At 39.5% G+C, this 20,154-nt stretch overlaps 1 protein-coding gene and 1 non-coding gene across 3 annotated transcripts; both read right to left on the bottom strand.

The window, feature by feature from the left end:
* Positions 1–1,041: 1,041 nt before the first annotated feature.
* LOC113023052 (casein kinase II subunit alpha) lies at positions 1,042–19,290 on the bottom strand. 2 transcript variants are annotated; one of them, XM_026169119.1, is made up of 13 exons: positions 19,123–19,290; positions 12,167–12,462; positions 11,964–12,075; positions 11,782–11,883; positions 10,827–10,877; positions 10,489–10,548; positions 10,145–10,228; positions 9,814–9,924; positions 7,979–8,080; positions 7,528–7,628; positions 4,452–4,600; positions 4,253–4,342; positions 1,042–1,889 (listed from the first exon to the last, which is right to left on the bottom strand). In XM_026169119.1, exons 2-13 carry the CDS (start codon positions 12,265–12,267, stop codon positions 1,771–1,773), a joined length of 1,182 nt encoding a protein of 393 aa, XP_026024904.1. In that variant the 5' UTR covers positions 12,268–12,462; positions 19,123–19,290; the 3' UTR covers positions 1,042–1,770. The 2 variants fall into 2 exon arrangements, with proteins under 2 accessions (XP_026024904.1, XP_026024905.1); XM_026169120.1 differs by lacking the exon at positions 19,123–19,290 and adding an exon at positions 12,964–13,689.
* On the bottom strand, positions 10,634–10,770 carry LOC113023114 (small nucleolar RNA SNORA57). Its single transcript, XR_003272508.1, has one exon. It is a non-coding gene; the product is annotated as a small nucleolar RNA SNORA57 (small nucleolar RNA).
* Positions 19,291–20,154: the final 864 nt, after the last annotated feature.

Raw genomic sequence — 20,154 nt, 5'->3', positions numbered from 1 at the left:
TCAAATACTAGTCTTCTACATAAGGACAGAAAAATATATACAGTGATGTAGGGATTTAAACTGCTCCATTGTCGGGTCAATGTATACATGTTTTGATTTATTTGCATTTTCAGGTTTTGAAATGGAAAAAAGGCGTATGTACAGCAGGATCTAAAACTTGCACTTCCAAACTCTGGCACTAAAACATTACGGGAAACCATCTTTCAAATGCTATTATACTCCACTGCTTCCCTCAACGTGTTGGTGAAAGCCAACAAACTGCATGACTCTTCAAAAACGTCACTCACTATACATGAGAGGTGAACTTTTCTCTAACAGTCACCAGCAGGTAGGGCTGTCTCAGTGAAAGGATTATACCTGCCCTACGCAATGCAACATTAATCTTAATTTACTTTACTTACTCTGGATTTTAAGGGGTGCATTTCCCTCATTTAAGCACACTCCTTTTCAAATAAATGGGAGTCTATCCCATTTTGCTTTCATTTCTGGTTGCACTTGCGTCTCAATTCCGTTTCATTTGTGGAGAGGCACGTGAAGAGAGTTGATGACAGCCCCTCATCTTGTTCTTCAGCTCCATAAAAAGTTCAGCAGAGGAACATAGAGGGCCAACAATGTTCCTCCTCTGATTGTGACGTGATTACACAAATACAAATCCTCGCATGTGGCTTTAAAGCACAAAGGTGTTCCAAAAAAAGTAAAAGAAAAAAAGAAGATATACATCACTGTACTTCATTTTGTTGGTATTGTGACAGCCCTACCAGCAAATGACAATGTCCTATGTTTTCATTTCATTCACTACACATATCACACTGTCCACTCTGTGAGCAACTCCTACTAGCTTCCCACTGGAGGGGAAGGGAAAAAAAAGCAATTGGTCAGCCTCTTCTTCCAAACAACTTGAGTAAACTTTGGTTAGATCTTGAAGTATTTCAAGGAACTGGAAAGCAGCACATTTAGAGAAACCATTTCTTTGAGAACCTGAATGACCCTTACCTGGCTTCTTAAAAGATCGCACAACAACACTTGAGTCGAACAGACACCTTGATGGTAGAGAACTTTTATCCAGCAGTCCACAATGTTTTGGATTAGAGAAAATAAAAAACAAAACAAAGGAGGATGACGTGACAGGGAGTCACATAGCAAAAGAAGTCGAGTGATCTTGTTTGGTAAGAAAGGCAAGACAAAGCTACTCGGGCAGAGAAAGTGTTGAAGTGTCATTGTGTTTACATACACCTGGGGTACAGAACAGCACCAAAATACTGTGATCTGGAGGGTGTTTCAACTCTCCTGGGGAGGTCAGATGAGTGTTCTCATTAGGTTGTGTGTTTGATGCTGCTCAGTAGTAAACTATATATATCCTCTTGGTCCTGACAGCCAGCATCTCCCTTTACCTTCTGCTGATATTCTTATTGACCAGTGCCTTCTCTCGCCAAACTAAAACACACAGTGGGGAGGAATGACCATTGCTTAGTCTCACCACCCAAAACATACTTGGGGGCAAAATGAAAAAAATACCAGATAAACAACATTCATTTCATATGTCATGTTAACACTCTCATTCACAGGAGGGAAAACAGCTCTTTTTTGTAAGATAACTGCTGCCTCCAGCTGCTGAAGCGTAGTCACACAGAGTTAAGTTGGATATGGTGACGGCTGGCAGAGAACTGCTAAGACACCCCTCCCCCATCCTGACTGGGTGGTGGTGAAAGTGGGAGATTGATAACACAGGGAGGGGTGGGGGTGTTTTTAGTGTGAATCTGGGTGAGGGTGTCACTGTGGGGCGCCAGCAGCAGCGGGCACCGGGGTGCTCAGGGCATTGGTGGCAGCAGATAGGACAGGTGAGCCAGTGAGAGGCCCCAGGGCAGTAGAGGCTGGCAAGGCAGAGATACCTGAGAGAGAGAAGCCAGATGAGACCATCAGGACAGTCGAGCACTCTGAATATTAGCATTTCTACCTCGGAGCTGACAGAAATTTTTCAACAGTTTAAAATTCGCATGGGAATCGATAAGAATTAACCAATTCCATTATCGATTCTGATTGGGTGCTCATTGACCCGCTTGAAGAGTCACCACCATCGCATTGCATATCAAAGGCTACGTTCACACTGCAGGTCTTAAAGCTCAATTCCGATTTTTTGATCAAATCCGATTTTTTTTGTCTGCGTGTTCACACTACAAATAAAATGCAACAGCAAACGTGCTCTAGTGTGAACGCTCAAAGCGCCCGCATGCGCAAAAGAAGACGTCACGCACAACGCGCTCAGTTTAGACCCAGAGCAAACAGTATGTTTGACTGATGGCTCTTAATATGAAGACTTGTTTCGGACTTTACGTTTCCCAATTTTGCTTTAAGTTATAAAGTTATTTTGTTATTTACATTTGGCCTAATAATGATCCTTACTGCTGTTTTAGAGGAGCGGTGCTTCAAAGGATAGCTGCAGATTTCTGTCAGAATCTGCAGATTATACAGTACAAATAAAATGTTCACGTTTCTCCAACGTTGTCTTCCAAACAGTTTCACTGACATCTACACTGGATGACCAGGAAGCGTTCACGATGTCTTCTCCGGCGCTGATAATCGGCGTCTGTCTTGTGTCAGTGACGTAAAAGACGGATTTAATGCGACATGACCGTTCAAACAGCAGTCGCTTTCTAAAACATCAGATATGTATCGGATTGAGTACCACATATGACAGTGACCCAGGTCGGATTTAAAAATATCGGATTTGTGCCGTTCACACTGTCACACCATGATCGGATACGAGTTGCATAGGGTCAAAAAAGTCGGATTTGATGCGCTTTCGCCTGCAGTGTGAATGTAGCCAAAGACATTTGTGCAAATTAACTGAATGCTGTGTGGCCAAATGTGTTGCATGTTGGAGGTATCAGCTTTGGGGTCATTATTTTAAAAAAGTAATGTATTACACATTACACAGAACAGTTCTGCAGTACAGTTCTTACTCCCAGGAGAAAGGGTTTTTTTCTGTAAAATAACATGAAATGTATTATCTCATAATTACCTTTTAATAATATAAACCTATGGGTTACAGTCCCACACAGCAACACAAATCCCTATCCTAATAAGACAGAGATGATATTTCTCTTAGTATTTATGTGTGAACATAAAGCCAACAGCACAAAGCAAAGATTAAAACCCAGCCCACAGTAATTCTACTTTAGACATATGATACAGAAGCTGCAGCCTGACTGCTCATCACTTTGCTGAAGTTCAGGGTCTGGCTGCTGGGCTGGGGTCAGCATTCACTCAGCTTTGGGTTCTTGACTAGCTGTGGCTAGCATGCTGCGTGTGCAGCTGCTTACAAAGAGTCACAGTTGTGTTAATGGGATAATGTAGTTGTTTCTTTCCTGGAAACAATTTAAAATTTACCACTGCACTCTGATCCTTTTGTGCAATAGAAATAAAAGTGATGCCCATATCTATGCTGTAGACTGCACTACTAGTTTCCTCCTCCAGCACACAAACTGCCCAACTGCAAGTGAAACCAGTAAGCAAAGCAGGCAGCTTTATCAATTCCAAGGATTTGAACTACTGGTTCTGTACAAGAAGAAATAAATCCATAATTTAATGCAATCACACTGTGTGTGACCAAAGGTAAACCAGGAAGTAATATTACGAATCTGAAGTAAATTTTTACTTTAGGACAACAGTGGATATCCTTAATATGGCCGTCCCAGGTACACACCTCCCTTTTTAATAATAATAATAATAATAATAATAATAATGGATTGCATTTATATAGCGCTTTTCGGGGCCCTCAAAGCGCTTTTCAATGCCACTATTCATTCACATTCATTCAGCTACAGTTGTAGCCACAGCTGCCCTGGGGCAGACTGACAGAAGCGAGGCTGCCATATCGCGCCATCGGCCCCTCTGGCCAACACCAGTAGGCGGCAGGTGAAGTGTCTCGCCCAAGGACACAATGACAGACCGAGACTGTCCGAGCCGGGGCTCGAACCGGCAACCTTCCAGTTACAAGACGAACTGCCAACTCTTTGAGCCACGACCGCCCCATTACATGACAGTAAACTGACATCCAGATTTTTGACATGCATCTTAATGAAGCTAATGCATAATAACTCTGCCATATTAGTTGAGGAAAATGTAAACCTAAAGCACAAGGATGCACAAACCCATAAGTTTTGTTTTTTTAAAGAGAAACTTGGATGGATTTAAAGGCATGGGGATTTAAATTGTAGGCCAGTATACTATCAGTATAAGTGCGCGTTCTCACCAGTTATCATGTTTGCTGTGCTAACAGCAGGGTTCCCACTGGGTAGGTTGGCTGATCCGGTCACACGAGACTGATCTTTCCCAATAGGGACTGTAGAAACAATAAATAAATTACTTCTTGTCATGGCAACCTTCATTTTATTGTTAGCAGAAAAAATAAATAACCATAGATAGACACAGAGGTGATGGTGAGGGCTTACAGAAGTATGGGTGATCCATGGCCTCGCGGGCAGTGAGTCTGGCCTGGTGGTCGTAGCGCAGCAGTTTGTCTAGGAAATCCAGAGCCTCGGGGCTGACCAGGTGCTGGTTCTCACTATGGACAAATCGCTCCCACCGCTTACGAGAATGCCTATTTTGGGGTGGGGGGGATTAGTGCCTTGTGTTTGTATTAGTTTACAAAACAGTAAACACTTTAGATCACAGTGGGTCAAAATTCAAAACTGGAACAAAGTCGCAGGCTAACATTAATATTTATTGAAAAAAAATATAAGAATCAATCTTTTCTTATTGACTCAAACAAGTTTTGCTGAAAAATGGCCCACGGGCCAGAGTTTGACACTCATGCTTTAGATTATCCCATTACAAATTTCTGTAACATTTTGTGGCCACCAAAATGGGTATACACACATGAATGAGTAATAAGATGGGAGTGGAGAAGATATACTCAGTGGATCATCAGTCACCCAGGAGCTAAAACTCTTCTTTTGAACTGTGATATTTAACTTAAAATGTGCAACATAAATACAATTTTATTCACATTGATTCTTTGTATTGCTCTGTTCTCTTGTGGATATTTCAGTCTTTGTGGAGTTTGGTTGTGTTTGTTTCTGACTGGAATATCACAAACCATGAAGAAATTCCAATTTGACCCATCTTAGATTTACCTGACCAGGGTTTTAATAGTTTTGCAATTTTCATTAGTTTTTATTTTTATTTAGTTTTGACTTCAGATTTTCAATTTTATATCAGTTTTAATTAGTTTTTACCAATTGTTTGCTAGTTTAGTTTAGTTTTTATTTTTTGAAAATCCTTAGTTTCAGTTTAGTTTTGATTAGTTTCTGTTATAGTTTTAGTTGTATTTGCAATAATTAAGTGTAACAAAATCCCAGTTTCATCATATCAGTCATTCTCTTCTGCTTATTCTTGGGTATGTTGCTATTCCAGCTACCATACCCTGCACCCTGGACAGGTCGCCTGTCTGTCGCAGGGCTAACACGCAGAGACAGACAACTCACATTCCCACCTATGGGTTAAATAAATAAATAAATAAATAAATAAATAAATAAATAAATAAATAAATAAATAAAGGCAGATGAACAACCATTGATACCAGGCAACTATAAAATGTATATCTTGGCCCCAATGACACTATTAACTCTTGCAGCACCGGGTGTTCGTAATTTTGGTTCAAGTGAATTGATAAACTTTGTGAAGGCAATTGACTCACACAGTTATGTAGATATCCCAGTCCTGTTGTCTCGGGATGCATCACGCTGCCTGCCTGGGGTTAGTTTCTGTTTCTGGGGATGAGGGTTGAGTGTGCTCCCTTACCTTCTCAAGGTAAGCTAGGTTAGCCTTCTTGTGTGAGCTTTTCAAGTGCACTTTAAGGTTTGTGGGATTTTTTCCCCTTTAGAAATGTCCCTCATAATTTGTCTCTTTCCACTACAAGACACTTGTTTTATCCAAAACACAGTCATATTCAAAGTAATCCCAAATTGGACTCTGGCGCTTTCTCCCGACTTTTCCTGACATGATTCTGCGCGTGGACGGAGCAGCAACACAGACGACTCAACTAACGTGCTGCCACCTGCTGGCATAATTAGACAGCAAGAAAAAAATCTGGAAACTAAACTTCATTTTCACCCTTGACTATTGTATGACACGCACACATCAATGAAACTAAACACATTTTTGCTATAATTTCAGTTAATTTTAGTTAGGGCTGCTCAATTAATCGAATTTTAATCACGATTACGATCTGGGCTTTCAACGATCATTAAAAATGACTGAGCCGATTATTAGCCCCTCCCTAATTTATCCGCGACACCTTAAAGGCCGGTCCGTGAAAATATTGTCGGGCATAAACTGGTCCGTGGCGCAAAAAAGGTTGGAGACCGCTGATTAAGAGGACCCGAGGGAAGCTCGGAAAGCTAAGCAGAAGTTATTTGGAGAGTGACTGCCGTTGGTTGAAAAGAGAGTTAAAAAAAAAAAACTTCAGTGGTGTTGCACACTATTTTATATTATTTTTTAAAGTCATTGTTAACCCTTTAAAGCCGGTCAGAGCAGCACGCTCCGTTTTGCGTAACTATTTTTAAATCCCTGTAGAACCTGAACCGTGTAAGCTAGCGCAATAATTTGTTTTCCATATGAAACCGGAGGAGTTGTACTTACATCTGATGCCATCAGCTTGTCCTCGGTCACGGTTTCGTTCCACATATAGCTTTGCAAAAACTGCATAAAAAGCGCTTGCAGGAACAAAAACATAATATTCCAGAAACACGCTTTGCCGTTCCTATCAGCTGTTCGTAACACTTCCCACAGCGAAATGATGCACATGCTGTTTTCTTTGCAAATTTGCATCATAGGATTGTTTTTTGTTTTTCCTGCAGTATATAAAAATTGCTGTATCTCCAAAATAAAACTATGAAGACACTCAAAATAAATTTCCTGTTGTTGTAAACTATTTTTTGCAACTTTATTGTATTTAAAGTTTTGAGGGATAAGCCTCTTAAATTTCTCCAAGTAGAAATATATGTAAACAAAACAAAAGCGATTTTCAATTTTTTTTGTAGTTTATTGCACTTTTTTGCAATTTATGTAATTACTATGGACTTAATGCATACATATTATTAAAATATGGGCTATAACAGTTGTATTGATGTATAGCAACTTGAAATGCTCCCACAAATGGCACTACAGCATGTAAAAAAAATAATATAAGCTCTGGTGGACTTGGTTCTATAGTAGGTCTTAAAGGGTTAAATAAATATCGTCAAATAATCGTGATCTCAATTTCAGTGAAAATAATCGTGATTATCATTTTTGCCATAATCGAGCAGCCCTAATTTTAGTTAGTTTTGTGAACACTCATGACAGCTTTAGTTAGTTTTCCTTTTTTGTTTTTATTTTTATTTCCGTTAACGAAAATGTTTTTTTACTTCTACTTTTCGTTATTTCGTTAGTTTTCGTTAACGATAATAACCATGTACCTGACAACATGACCACCCCCCCCGCCGCAGGTGTATTTGCTAACAATAATTCAGCTGAACCTAGTACCTGCCAAGAATGTCATTGAAGCGAGGTTCCAGCTCAATGTTGTATTTGTCTATGTAGTCGTAGAGGTCTTCTGTCCCCAGCACCTTGGCTATTCTCACCAACTGCAGGAGAACATGCAACAGTCATTTAGAAATCATCAATCACACACATGCACTATAATAAAATCTATTTCCCAGCTGTTTACAGAAAACATCTAGACACTTAGTAGATCAAAACCCTATTAAACAAAGCTCACGGTAATATCTATAAATCCTGCTGGGAATTAATTTAATAGTCGTTTAAAAAAAGAAAAAAAAAGAAAAAGAAACTACAGTAGTTGACTAGTTTGAAGGACAGAAAACATCAACAGCCAAAATAAATATTCTGTGTATACTTTATGTGCGTTATAAAACTCATCATCTTTAAAATTAACAAGTACAGGGAAACACAATAATAGCTTAGATTTATTCACCTGGTCATAATTGTCATGACCATGAAAGAAAGGTTCCTTTCTGAAGATCATGGATGCCAGCATACAGCCCAAGCTCCACATATCGAGGCTGTAGTCATACATCTGAATACAGAATACAGTGGAAGAGCCAATGATGAGGAAAGATGAGAGAAGATGACTGAAACACTACTCGCTGAAATCTGTTACAAAGTCTATTTATTTACCTTACAATATAAAGCACCTTGAGGTGACTTGATATGATTTGGCACTATATAAATAAAACTAAACTGATTTGACTTAAAATACAGCTAGAGCTGGGCGATATGAGATTTTTTCATATCACGATATGTTTTTTTCATTTCAGGCGATAACGATATCTATCACGATATAAGCCAAATAACTATATTTGTAAGATTTAAATGTGCCGTTGCTCACAAGTAAAATGTGAAATAATCAGCAGCTTGTTTTTATTTAAATATTTATTTCCCATAATAAGTTCAACAGGGTAGATGTACTTAAGGAACATGAGACTTTTTCAGATAAATAAAGGCAAATATTGCAAACTACACAAAAGGCAGCCGCTAAAGCGTTTAAGTTTCAAAATAGAACAAACGAAACAGACTAAATTGTCAATTCCACTTAGAAACAAAATATTAATTCTAAAAATAAATCTTAGTTTGTTTTACAGAAGAACAGACAAAACTGACTAACCTTTGTCAATATCAAATAAACTGAGAACTAAAAGGAAATTCTCAATCTCTCCTTGTTGTATAGCTTAGCTTTTCAAACAGTCTTAACAGTTACTTTAGTCTGACAAAAGCCGAATGACGAATTAGCGCTTCCAGTCAGAGACTGAGGCTACGTCCACACGTACACGGGTATTTTTGAAAACGGAGATTTTCCGTTTTCGTTTTAAAAAATAATCCCGTCCACACATAAAGGGAGAAATGAAGGAAAACGCTGCTATGAACATGCCAAAGCAGCAGGTGGCACTATATTCCTAACCGTGCAGAAATGTTGGCCAATCAGAAGTCTAGAAGCCTCGGTGGGAAAAAGTAAACAAAGCTGGGGCATAGAAGCAGAACAGAGTCGTATGTGTGGAGGGACAGTAACTGTGTATATGTAAGCATTTAAACACTGCAGAGAGTAGAATTAACAGTAACAGTATTGTAGAAATTCATTTCACCGAAACAATAACGTGGCGCACAGTGTGACGCATGCACCAGTTTATTGTATTTCCAGACTTGCTTTCGGCACAATTTACAGTGCACGCTACTCTGTTTTTGTCAGACTTGAAATAGCCGAAATACCTTCACACTACGGAACTTCTATGGCTCTTCCGTTCGACAATCTCTCCGGCGTTGGAACCATCATCTGTTTTCTCTTCGGTCACGCTCGGTTGATTTTTCTAGTCGGCACACTCATTTCCTCCATTACGCGCTGGCTCCATTACCCGCTGGCTGTTTCCCAAACAAACACACGTGCGGCTTGGCACTTGTGCTGTACGTAACAAGTCACGCGACGTGACGCTGCGGCTGTGATTGGTTCGGCTCTGCGCTGCTTAATTTGGATTGGCTGACCTTTTTTTTTTTTTTTTTAAGAGGACAAGAGCGGCGAGGTCTATCGCGATAGCTTAATTTCTCTATCGAGTAAAAGTTATATCGCGATACATATCGTTATCGTTCTATCGCCCAGCTCTAAATACAGCCTAGCAAAAGGAACAAGACTGTAATTTTGGACACAACAGGTTCATTCAGTGACTGACAAAGACTCAAAATTCAGTATCCACAGTACAAAGACCTCCAACTGCACTCCAGAAAAACGCTAAAGCACACGCTACTACCTCACTGCCATACCTGATAGTCCACCAAAAGTTCGGGTCCTTTAAAGTAGCGAGATGCAACTCTGACATTGTACTCCTGTCCTGGATGGTAAAACTCAGCCAGACCCCAGTCAATAAGACGCAGCTACAAAGAAATTAAGCGATTAGCACTCAGAACCAGGGTACGTACTAAGTACAAGTAAAGTAAGTGGAAATTAAAATATTGTGCTTCAACCTGTGAATGCAGTAGAGGGACTGTGAAGAATAGGAATCCACACAGAGAGGCAAACAGAAAAGCACAACAGCAATGACAATGAACTTGATCATGTTGTTACATTGCAGAAGCAACATTATCTCTCACCCACCTTACGGTGCTCATGATCTATCATCACATTATGTGGCTTCACATCTCTATGCATTATTCCCATGCTATGGCAGTAATCCAGAGCCTACAAACAATACCAAAGGGACTTTGTTAAATACTGTTTAAGTTTTTCTTCCCAAGATTTCCAAAAGAGCTAGAGATAATTAGTTGATTCTCCCTTCAGGAAAATGCTGATAACAAAATGAATTCAAGTATAAAAAGCCAAAGAAAAACACAGTCAAAGAACATTTTCCAGGGAATTAGTGTCTTGTGAAAGGTCTTCATCTAAACATGTATCACAACGTTCTGAGTTTGACACATCATAGAGTGAGCTGGAGGACTCACCTTGAGGATCTCATACATGTAGAATCGAATATCATAGTCCGTCAGGGTCTGGTATAGTTGCTGAATACCAAAAATAAAATCATTAGCCTTTTAATGGTAAAGTCCTACAGCTAAATGACAGCACCCATGTGTCACACAGAAGGAGCACTGTGCCAGTGATTGAGGATAGAACCAGAAGACTGTTGACTTTCTGGCACCGAAGACATAGCACTGGACTATCCTATTCCTCCATCACATACACACACGTGTATGGTAAAACAACGAGTATGCCAAGAAAGGAGGGTGAAATATATTACAATAAAATGCGCGACAGAATAAAAATCATAGTGTGTTCCTACCTTGAAGTCTGTGTTGTTAACATGTTCAAAGACTAAGGCAGGTGTTCGGGACTGCAAGAGAGACATTTCGTGTACTTTATTTTTCGTTTGCAGTTTCATACAAAATCCAAACAATTGAAGAAGAAGAAGAAGAAGAAGAAGAAACAAAGAAAAAGCACTAAATCTATCTCTGTACAAGCCAAGCAGACAGCCACACTGTGAGCCTTACATTTTGTTTTAATATAAAACATCAAAAGTCTAATCAAACTGTGGTCTCTCTCACCATAGGCTGCACAACCATATCCACAAATAATGCTAATCACAGTGTGAATCAGAGCTACCAACTTTCACTATTAAATCTTTGATGCTCTATTAAAATCAGTTTCTATTTAAGTAGAAATAACCATGAAAGATATTCTCCACTCTCACCCAGGGAGATGAGTTCTGGAGATTTCTACCCTCTGCTTTTTGGACACATTTTTTTTTTAACTGGTCGCAGAAGGTTTGTCCAAAAATAAATAAAATAGGTACTCAGAAACCACATGTTACAATAGGGTAGATATTTCATAAACAGGGTACTTCTGCTCTTGACTTCTAAAATTCTAAATCAGAAATCTTAATCTGTATTTGTTTAAATCTTGAATGACCATGATGGCTCAGACACAATGTGTTGCTCCACTGCTTGGACAGAGCCCTCACTACATTTTATTACTATAAAACTGCTTACATGTATCTATCTAGCCGTGGTTATTTAAGTACTTACAGACACAAATTTCCCAAGTGTAACCAATAAGCTGGCACAAGTGGTAGGTTCAATGTGCTATTGGTACAATGACACCATCCCAAAATTTAATGCATCTTTTTTCTGAATAACACATTATGTAATCAGAAAAAAGAAAACGCAAATAAAATATAATTTCTGCTGTACTTGTGAACAAGACCTTAAATGTTCTTCATTAATAACTATGATACTTACTACAGGGTCTTTCACTATATCAATTAGAGAGATTATGTTAGGACCTCCACGCAGGTTCTCCAGAATCTTAATTTCACGCTTTATTTTCTTTTTCTTTACAGGCTAAAGGATAAACGAAGAAAAAGAATTAGGATGCATAATGACTTCATGAGATATAAAAGTAAGCCTTTGTACAGCTTTACCTTGAGTATCTTCACCACAACCTTCTCGTTATTGGTGATGTTGATTGCCTCAAAGACTTCACTGTACTTGCCACGTCCTAACTTCCGCACTAACTGAAAATCATCCTGGTTTCTGTAAAATACAGTAATTTTGCAACCAAATATCAGTTACGAACATTTCTCAACTAGCATGTGTAAATTTGTCTAGAAGTCAAAATATTTACCCCCATTCAACCACATGGGACTCATAGTCCCAGTACTCCCTTGGCCGGTGAGTGTTGACCTCTGTGTACACTCGGGCCCGGCTTGGCACGGGTCCTGACATGTCCGACAGCTTGGCGGATATGATGGGGAAATCTTACTGCAGCGTATGACAGCCAGAGGGATGGAGGCTGGGGGGGAGGAAGAGGGGGTGGGGGAGGGAGGTAGGGGTGAGGGGGTAGATCCCACAAGGGAATGGGGTTGGGGGGGGTTTTGCCTGAGGATGGGGGGAGGGGCCACCAGGGGCAAGGTGGGAAAGCTGACAAAAAATGATTGGAACAGAAAATTAATGATCAAAGAAACCTGGTTTAAGGTATCTGGTTAAGATAACATACGCTAGCCTGTTTCAGTTCAAGGTTAAAGGAGCTAGTAAACACAAACAGAAGTGATTAATTAGTCAAATGGTTTTGGCCAAACCCTAAGAGAGAACATGACATCAACAGGTGGATTACCTGCGATGTGCGATAACTGTGATCAGTATTGCGATAACGATATGACTTCTGATAAAATAAATAGCAAAAAATAAATAAATACATAATTTCCGTTTTACTGCAACAGTTTTATTTAAAGAAAGCTGCTGTATTAGCAGTGTAACAACAAAGTGCACTTTAACATTGAAACATTGCCCCCATAAAAGATTTTCTGAGGCTTGAATTCTGAAAGACATCCTTCCCGATCTCTATAATTAGTTTTAAATAAACATAACTTAAATTATACTGCAAATGATCTCAGTGCAGTTGTTCATCATTTTACCACTCACCAAGTAGTTATGTCTAGAAAATACACAGTCTCTAGACACCGTGTTTTCAGTTCAAAGTCTTCGGTGAGGAAGTGCACTGTGAAACTCATATATGGTTCCGTTGTATGACTTGACCATAGGTCTGTAGTGCTTGCGTAGTTTTCAGCTTGGCTTAGTTCAAACATGACGGTCTTGCGGCATGTTTCGTACATTTGTGGAATGGCGAACTGGTGAAGCCCTCCCTGCTAACTGTATTTATAGGCATCATGTCTTTAGCCAAAAAAAATGTGTAATGGCCTCTGTTATTTCTTTGTACCGCTTTGACGTTTTCTCATAAGGAGTTCCACTTGAAAAACTCTGATACAGAGACGGCTGTTGGACTGCGGTGCTCTTTGTCTTAACATTAGCAACCTTTGTTTGGCTAGCCCTGTCTTTCTGGAACTCTTCAAACAGTTCTCTGTGATTGTATTGAAGATGATGGTGGAGATTAGTTGTGTTTCCTCTGGTGGTTGCCACGAGTGTCCGGCAAGTTTTGCAGAGTACCTGTGTTTGGTAAAGGTCGTGTTTATTAAATCCAAAGTACCTCCAAATAAGCGAGGTACTATTTTTTTTTAGCCACGAGTTCATAAGTCAGTAGCGCTTTCGTCATGCGTCTCGCTCTCAGATGACAGAAACCCAGTAGTCAGTCGAATAGGTACTAGGTGAAAAGGGCTATTAATCCCAAATAGGGCAGGGCAATATGGCCAAAAATATTTATCACAATATATATTTGAAAATTTGCGATAACAATATAACTGACAGTATAATTGACGCAAGACAAAATACTTTACAACTCCACAACTTCATTAGTGCAAAAAAGAAAAAAAAAATCCATCAATGTATTTTCACTTAAACACGCAGCTGTTTTTATGTGCATTAAAGTTATATAAAAATTTAACAGTGCAAATGAAAATTCTTTGCTGACAGTTTAACCAAAAGGCATTTACAGTGGAAATTGGCCAACATATCCTGAGCATAACCATGTATAATATCCACAAAACTTAAAGAGGTTATACACACACAATACGGTAACATTATGTTGAGCCACAGTACGTATCACTCCACGAGGTTCCTGACTACGGTAGCCGTAATTCTCCGACAATCCATCAAGCGGTGCAGCTTATATATAGCATATCATAGCTTATCAAAGTCGTACTAAAACATTTTTTGACAGATTTTTGGATCGGATCAGTAATAACGACGGTCCGGTTGCACGCGCTTTGGTGTGTATCTGACGGACGAAAGCCAAACCAGTTCCACACCACTGAAGTTGCACCATGCACCAAGTTAGCACATGATTCTCCTTATGGGGACCTGATATGTTTAATATGCTGCTGAGAATATAGCCCAGAAGAAGCGTATAGTATAGCTTTTATTTTGGAAAGAGCCATTTCTCTGTGATAAACTCTCTTTTCCAAAGATGAGTGATTTCTCGATCAGTTAATTTTTTTATTACTTTGTTGTTTCAGCAACATTAAATTTAAAAACTGTACTTTTGAGTTAAAATATATATTTATAATTTTAATAAATGACAAATTAAAAAAGGCATGAACATTTTTTTGTATCGAAAAAAATATCAAAACCGTGACACCAAAGTATCGAACCGAACCGAATTTTGTGTATCGTTATATAGCGATATATTCTTTTCTTCTGTATAACGTATTTTACACACTATAAGGCACACTTACCATCTTTTAATTTTCTCAAAAATCGACAGTGTGCCTTATGTATGACTTCTGGTTGTGCTTACTGACCTCGAACCGATATTATGTGGTACACAGCGCGCAGATATCTGTCAAATTTTTTTTAGTATGACTTTGGTAAGCTATGAAGGCGCACCGCTGCCGTAGTCAGGAGCCCTGCGCACTAATCTGGGTCCAAAACGCCATCCACGTCAGGTCCCAAAGTCAAAAGGAACACTGCGGCATCACTGAGAGTTAAAAACTGTCTAAATTCTTTCATCTGTAATAAAATGATCAGCGTTCTGCTCTACCAGGTGTAACAATTAAGTTTAACATCCAGGCATCCATGAAAACAGAATTTATTAAATTTAAAGTTAGAAGTTAGCAGGAAGTTAGCTCGCTATTTACCAACTAAACACGATATGCCATGTTATGACTGAGAGATTTCTGAAAAAATTCAAACGTACAGCTCTGCTATCACTTCCAACATAAAAGAAGACAGAAAAATAAACAGCAGTGACGTTCGTAGGGTTACTGAAGTTGGGCTAGCTGCTATATAATGATCTCCTACGTGATCGCTAGCAAAACATCTATGTTAGCATAACATTAGCACAGTGAAGCTGAAAGATGAACATTAACTTTTTTCCACTCGATAAAAGTTAACGTGAGGGTTTCTGGTGGTTAGGTAACAAATGCAATCGCATGGCAGGATGCTGTAAACGGACCAAACTTCAGTCAGGAGAACAACTGAGAAAAGGTTAGTCATTAATAAACTGCAACAACATGGGAATAGAGCAGCTGCGAGAGAATTCAGCATTAATAAATCAATGGTATGGAAGTGGAGGAAGCACAGTTTTTGTCTTTCCCCATATTCCAAAAGTGCTTCGTCTTAGGGCTGCGCGATATGACCAAAATCTCATATCCCGATATAAGAATTCTATCGTCCAGATAACGATATAAATCACAAAAATGTAAAATTTTCTGTAAATTCTGTGAATCTTGGGCAGCTCGTCTTGCGGGAAGTGTTTCCAGCTGCACGTCATGTGTCAAGTGTTTTAACCGATGCATGAAACGATACATTTTTAGACGTAAGTTGTAAAGGCCGCAGTTTTCTTTGTGAGTATTTATTACACGGCGTGCTGCGGGGAAAAGCCTGTTCTAACATTTGAGTCTAAGGTTTATTTTTTAGCACCTGGCGGCTCTTTTTTGCTTCTCATCCGTAAATAATCTGCTCTTTCACGTGATTCAGTTTATTTTGAAAAGCCTCAACAGGATCTTGGGCTTTATTGTGAAAGGTTTATGTGGAACATAAGCAAGCGGACACGCGATGGTTTTACTGTCGTTGTTGCTAACCACAACGCATAAAAACAGGTGCTTGTCTGTCCGTAGTGTGGTTATATTAAATATAAGAGAAAGAGAGAATTTTAAGAAATTAATATAACCACTACAGTGACCATCAAAACCATGAAAAAATATTGCCGTAAATAGTTTATTTTGCGACACCACGAAACAAACAATAGCTAAAATGAAACGATAGACGTTTTTATATCGTCATCCGATATATATCGTTATATCGAACAGCCCTACTTCGTCTCTTTGCTATTTCTGTTGCCCGGCATAATTTGCAGATGTTGTATGCAGCCGCTGCAATGCTTTCGACCAAAACAGGTGCGGCTTGATGACACCATCAACATGCGCTATTGTGGTAGAGTGGTATAGTAAAAATCTCTACCGTTGGCCAAATTTCTATTGTTTCTACCGTATACCGTTTATACCACCTACCCCTACTCGCTAGTTTCCACATAAACATGCTATAGCATATTCTGACAGGGAGGTTTCGGGTGGGGGGGGGGGGGGGGGAAGCTCTGCTATCACTTCCAACTAGGGCTGCCACGATTAGTCGACTAGTCACGATTATGTCGACTATTAAAATCGTCGACGACTGATTTAATGGTCGACGCATCGTTTGAAGCTTTGTAAGATCACAAAGGACGCAGGAATGAGTAGTAGGATTTAAGAGTGTAATAACGGACTGAAACAGAAGATGGCAGCACTGCATGTACAAGGATGCCAGCTGCCGTTAAGAAGAAGCTGTGTCCCAGAATTCATAGCGCAGCCCAGCGCAGTTGTCAACAATGGTGGCAGCTAGTTAGTTTTAACTTTACTCTTATTATTCTTTCTGGGTCACAAAATAAACGTTTAACATATTTTCAGGCGAGAATGTAGCTGTGTAAACCTCAAATATCTGCTCAGTTTATCAAGACACCACGTATTTTCAAAAGCGCTCCGACGTTTTCGGAGACGTCTGTTACCTACTAGCTCGTTAGCTAGGCGGGGGCAAGGCTAACTAGAGCCGTGAGAACACCGGACTCCCGGCAAATCGTTTTCAAACCCACCGCCGTCTTTCGCTAGTCAGGTTAAACATATATATAAGTCACTTAGATAACTTAAAAATGTTATTGTTTGGCTTTCTTTAGTATTTTATTTGTTCCTGAGTAAATCGGTTTGGCTGAGATTAAAGTTATAGTTTTTGCACAGCTAAAACTGTCAAGCAGACAGCTGATTGTCAGAAGTGTGAGACGCTGGAGAATATACTCCGGTGTCCTGTTATATTTTAGAAAGCAAGGAGTTTATTAAACTTCACCGAAACAATCTGCAAATTTCATTAAAAATTAATAAACTACCATCTTGTCTTTATTTTTAGTTAGCACAAACACTTCAAGCTGTAAGCTAATGATAGTTATATAAGACCAGATGCTTCTGGTGCAATAAGCTGTACGCTGTACGTCCAATGGATGATGATCTGATTAGTCGACTAATCGCAAAAATAATCGGTGACTAGTCGACTATCAAAATAATCGTTTGTGGCAGCCCTACTTCCAACATAAACGAAGACAGAAAACTAAACAGCAGTGACTTTTGTAATTTGCAGATAATATTGCTTGCAGCCGCTGCAATGCTTTCGACCAAAACAGGTGCAGCTTGATGACACCATCAACATGCGCTATCGCGGTAGAGCGGTGTAGTCAAAATCTCTACAATTGGCCAAATTCATATCGTTTCTACCATATACCATTTATACCGCCCACCCCTACTTCATGGGATGGGCTTCTATGGTCAAACAGCTTCACCCAAGCTTTACATCACCAAGCACAATGTAAATTATTGGAGACAGCGCTGTAAAGCATTAAGCTGGACATGGAGTGACAAATCACACTTCCCTGTTTGGCAATCCAATGGACAAGTCTAGGGTTGGTGGTTGCCAGAATTGTCCCGCACTGTGCCGAATGTGAAATTCGTTGGAGGGGAATTATGATGTGGGGTTGTTTTTCACGAGTCCATTAGTTCCAGTGAAAGAAACTGTTAACACTTTAGTATAAAAAGACATTTTTAAAAATTTCATGCTCCCAACTTTATGGGAACAGTTTGGAGATGGCCTATTCCTGTTCCAACATGACTGCACACTAGTGCACACAGTCCATAAAGACATGGATGAGTTAAGTTGGTGTAGAAGAAGTTGACTGGCCTCAAACTTTACCAGCACTTCATGTCCAACATCAGTGTCTGACCTCACAAATGCACTTCTGGAACAATGGTCACAAATTCTCATAAACAGTGCTAAACTTGTGAAAACCTTTTCCATTAGAGTTGAAACCATAATAATAATAATAATGGGATATCACTCAAGGTCTTACGCATGTCAGGCAAACAAGTAAAAGCAACATAATGTATATAACGCCAACTGGATGTTATCACTTCAGCTTATGACCCTTCGTTTTGACTGATAGGTTGCTCACCATTGGGGATTAAAAAAACCGTTAGCTCTCTCTTTCACACGTGATTGACACAGTCTTCCACATAGGGTAAATACAAAAACATCCCGAATGTACCTTTCCGCATATATTCCTAAATTTAACTTAACTTTAAGAAATGAATCGTCCCTCACTTATAATCAACGAAGAATCATGCACCGGGGACCTTTTTTCAGATGAACCGGTGATAAACTCGTGGGTTCAATAGAAATCCCGCTAACTTTAGCTAGATGGAGGAGTTAAGTAGTCCTCTAGCACATTTAAGTATTGCCAAATTGAATTAACCTTTTGCACAAGGCTCGCATACCACCTTTCACCGAAAACCGCAACACTAGATATAACGGTAACGTGGACTAGAGTCATGTTATCTTTCAATTAGATAATTTGCGTACTCGTTTGAATTCGACATTCGGTAAGTCAAATGTAATGCGGTGGATATTGTGTTTATCGATAGTTCAAGCACTTGATCTAGTTCGTTAAATCCAAGACCGGTACTGCTTTCTGTGTATTGAGGTTTCGTTAACTTATGGGCTCTGGGCAGGCCCTGTCTAATAGCCTGCTAACCTTATCATGGCTAACATTAGATTCCAACAGAAAAGCTGTTTTTGCTAAATCAACAGTGAACACAAAATTTGGCTGGTATTTACCCCCTTGATCAGTTCTAGGACCGAAATGCTTCCAAATAATGAGGGCTTCTGCAAACTAAGAGTCCTCGCCTCCCTCCTTCACCGGTGCGCCCGTGCCAGTGTATGATTTCTGCTGTATCAGAGACAATATGGCTGACCACCACCTACATCCTACGTCCCAGACATTTTCTACGGGGGCACTCGAGGGACAAACTTGTAGAAAGTTGCAAAACCATAGACTGTAGTACTGGAGACTCGTTAAACAATTATTAAGATATTCTGGATTGTATTTTTAAACCAAGGTAGTATATTTTTGTACACAAAGAAAACACGACTGAAAGACGTTATTGTCCTTATATTTTCTAACTGTCCTGTATTTCACAAGGAATGCTTGCTGCCTCTTGGCTTAAAGAAACAAGCCAAGAGTCAGCGTGTTCCACAAAATATCCCATCGTCAGTAACTCTCCTCAGGCTCAAGCTTGCGTATTGGGTGTTAGTGTGACAGATAAAAACTGAAAATACGAGAAGGAGAAGAAACATTAAACTAAAATGAACTTACAGAAGCATATTTTTATTGTTTTCTTGGCTGAAAGGTGTGTCAATTTCTTTGGTCCAATTATCTGAGGCTTGTTTCTAATGAATACTTAAATATCAAAGGTGTTTCTACAAGCAGCTGAATCATGGTGTGCACTTAGTCATTCACAAAACTGCACAGAGTGCTGTTAAAACCTCTTTTTCACATGACTGTAAATGCATGAAGCCGGAAGAGAGCTTGTTGGAATAATATGGTATGCTTTGAGGTCCTTGAGGAAACTTCAAAACTATGCTAGCTGTGTCTAAAAGGGGGCGCCCCAACATTAAGAAACATGCATGCTGTTCTTCAGCCTGTCTCCTTAGTGGAAAGGAGTAGTGGAAACATAATATAATGTATACCACACAGCTGTGCATCAGGATTCTTACACAGTGTTGGCTTCTTTTTGGAGCTCACTGGTTTATTGCAGTCTTTGCAATGATTTCATAAATTAGGCCAAAACGACTTTCAAATAATTGTGT

This window comes from Astatotilapia calliptera, chromosome 5 (assembly GCF_900246225.1).
Source record: "Astatotilapia calliptera chromosome 5, fAstCal1.2, whole genome shotgun sequence".
Lineage (NCBI taxonomy): Eukaryota > Metazoa > Chordata > Actinopteri > Cichliformes > Cichlidae > Astatotilapia > Astatotilapia calliptera.
Note: the sequence above shows the minus strand (reverse complement) of the source record. Positions and strands in the feature narration are given on the sequence as shown.

What these genes read in the sequence shown, in the direction of transcription:
- LOC113023052 (XM_026169119.1), bottom strand. Translation starts at nt 12,267, where the DNA reads ATGTCAGGACCCGTGCCAAGCCGGGCCCGAGTGTACACAGAGGTCAAC. An exon ending in TTCAATGACATTCTTGGCAG is followed by an intron (nt 4,601 to 7,527) that starts GTACTAGGTTCA and finishes ACCCCAAAATAG; the next exon opens with GCATTCTCGTAAGCGGTGGG. An exon ending in CATGGATCACCCATACTTCT is followed by an intron (nt 4,343 to 4,451) that starts GTAAGCCCTCAC and finishes TTGTTTCTACAG; the next exon opens with TCCCTATTGGGAAAGATCAG.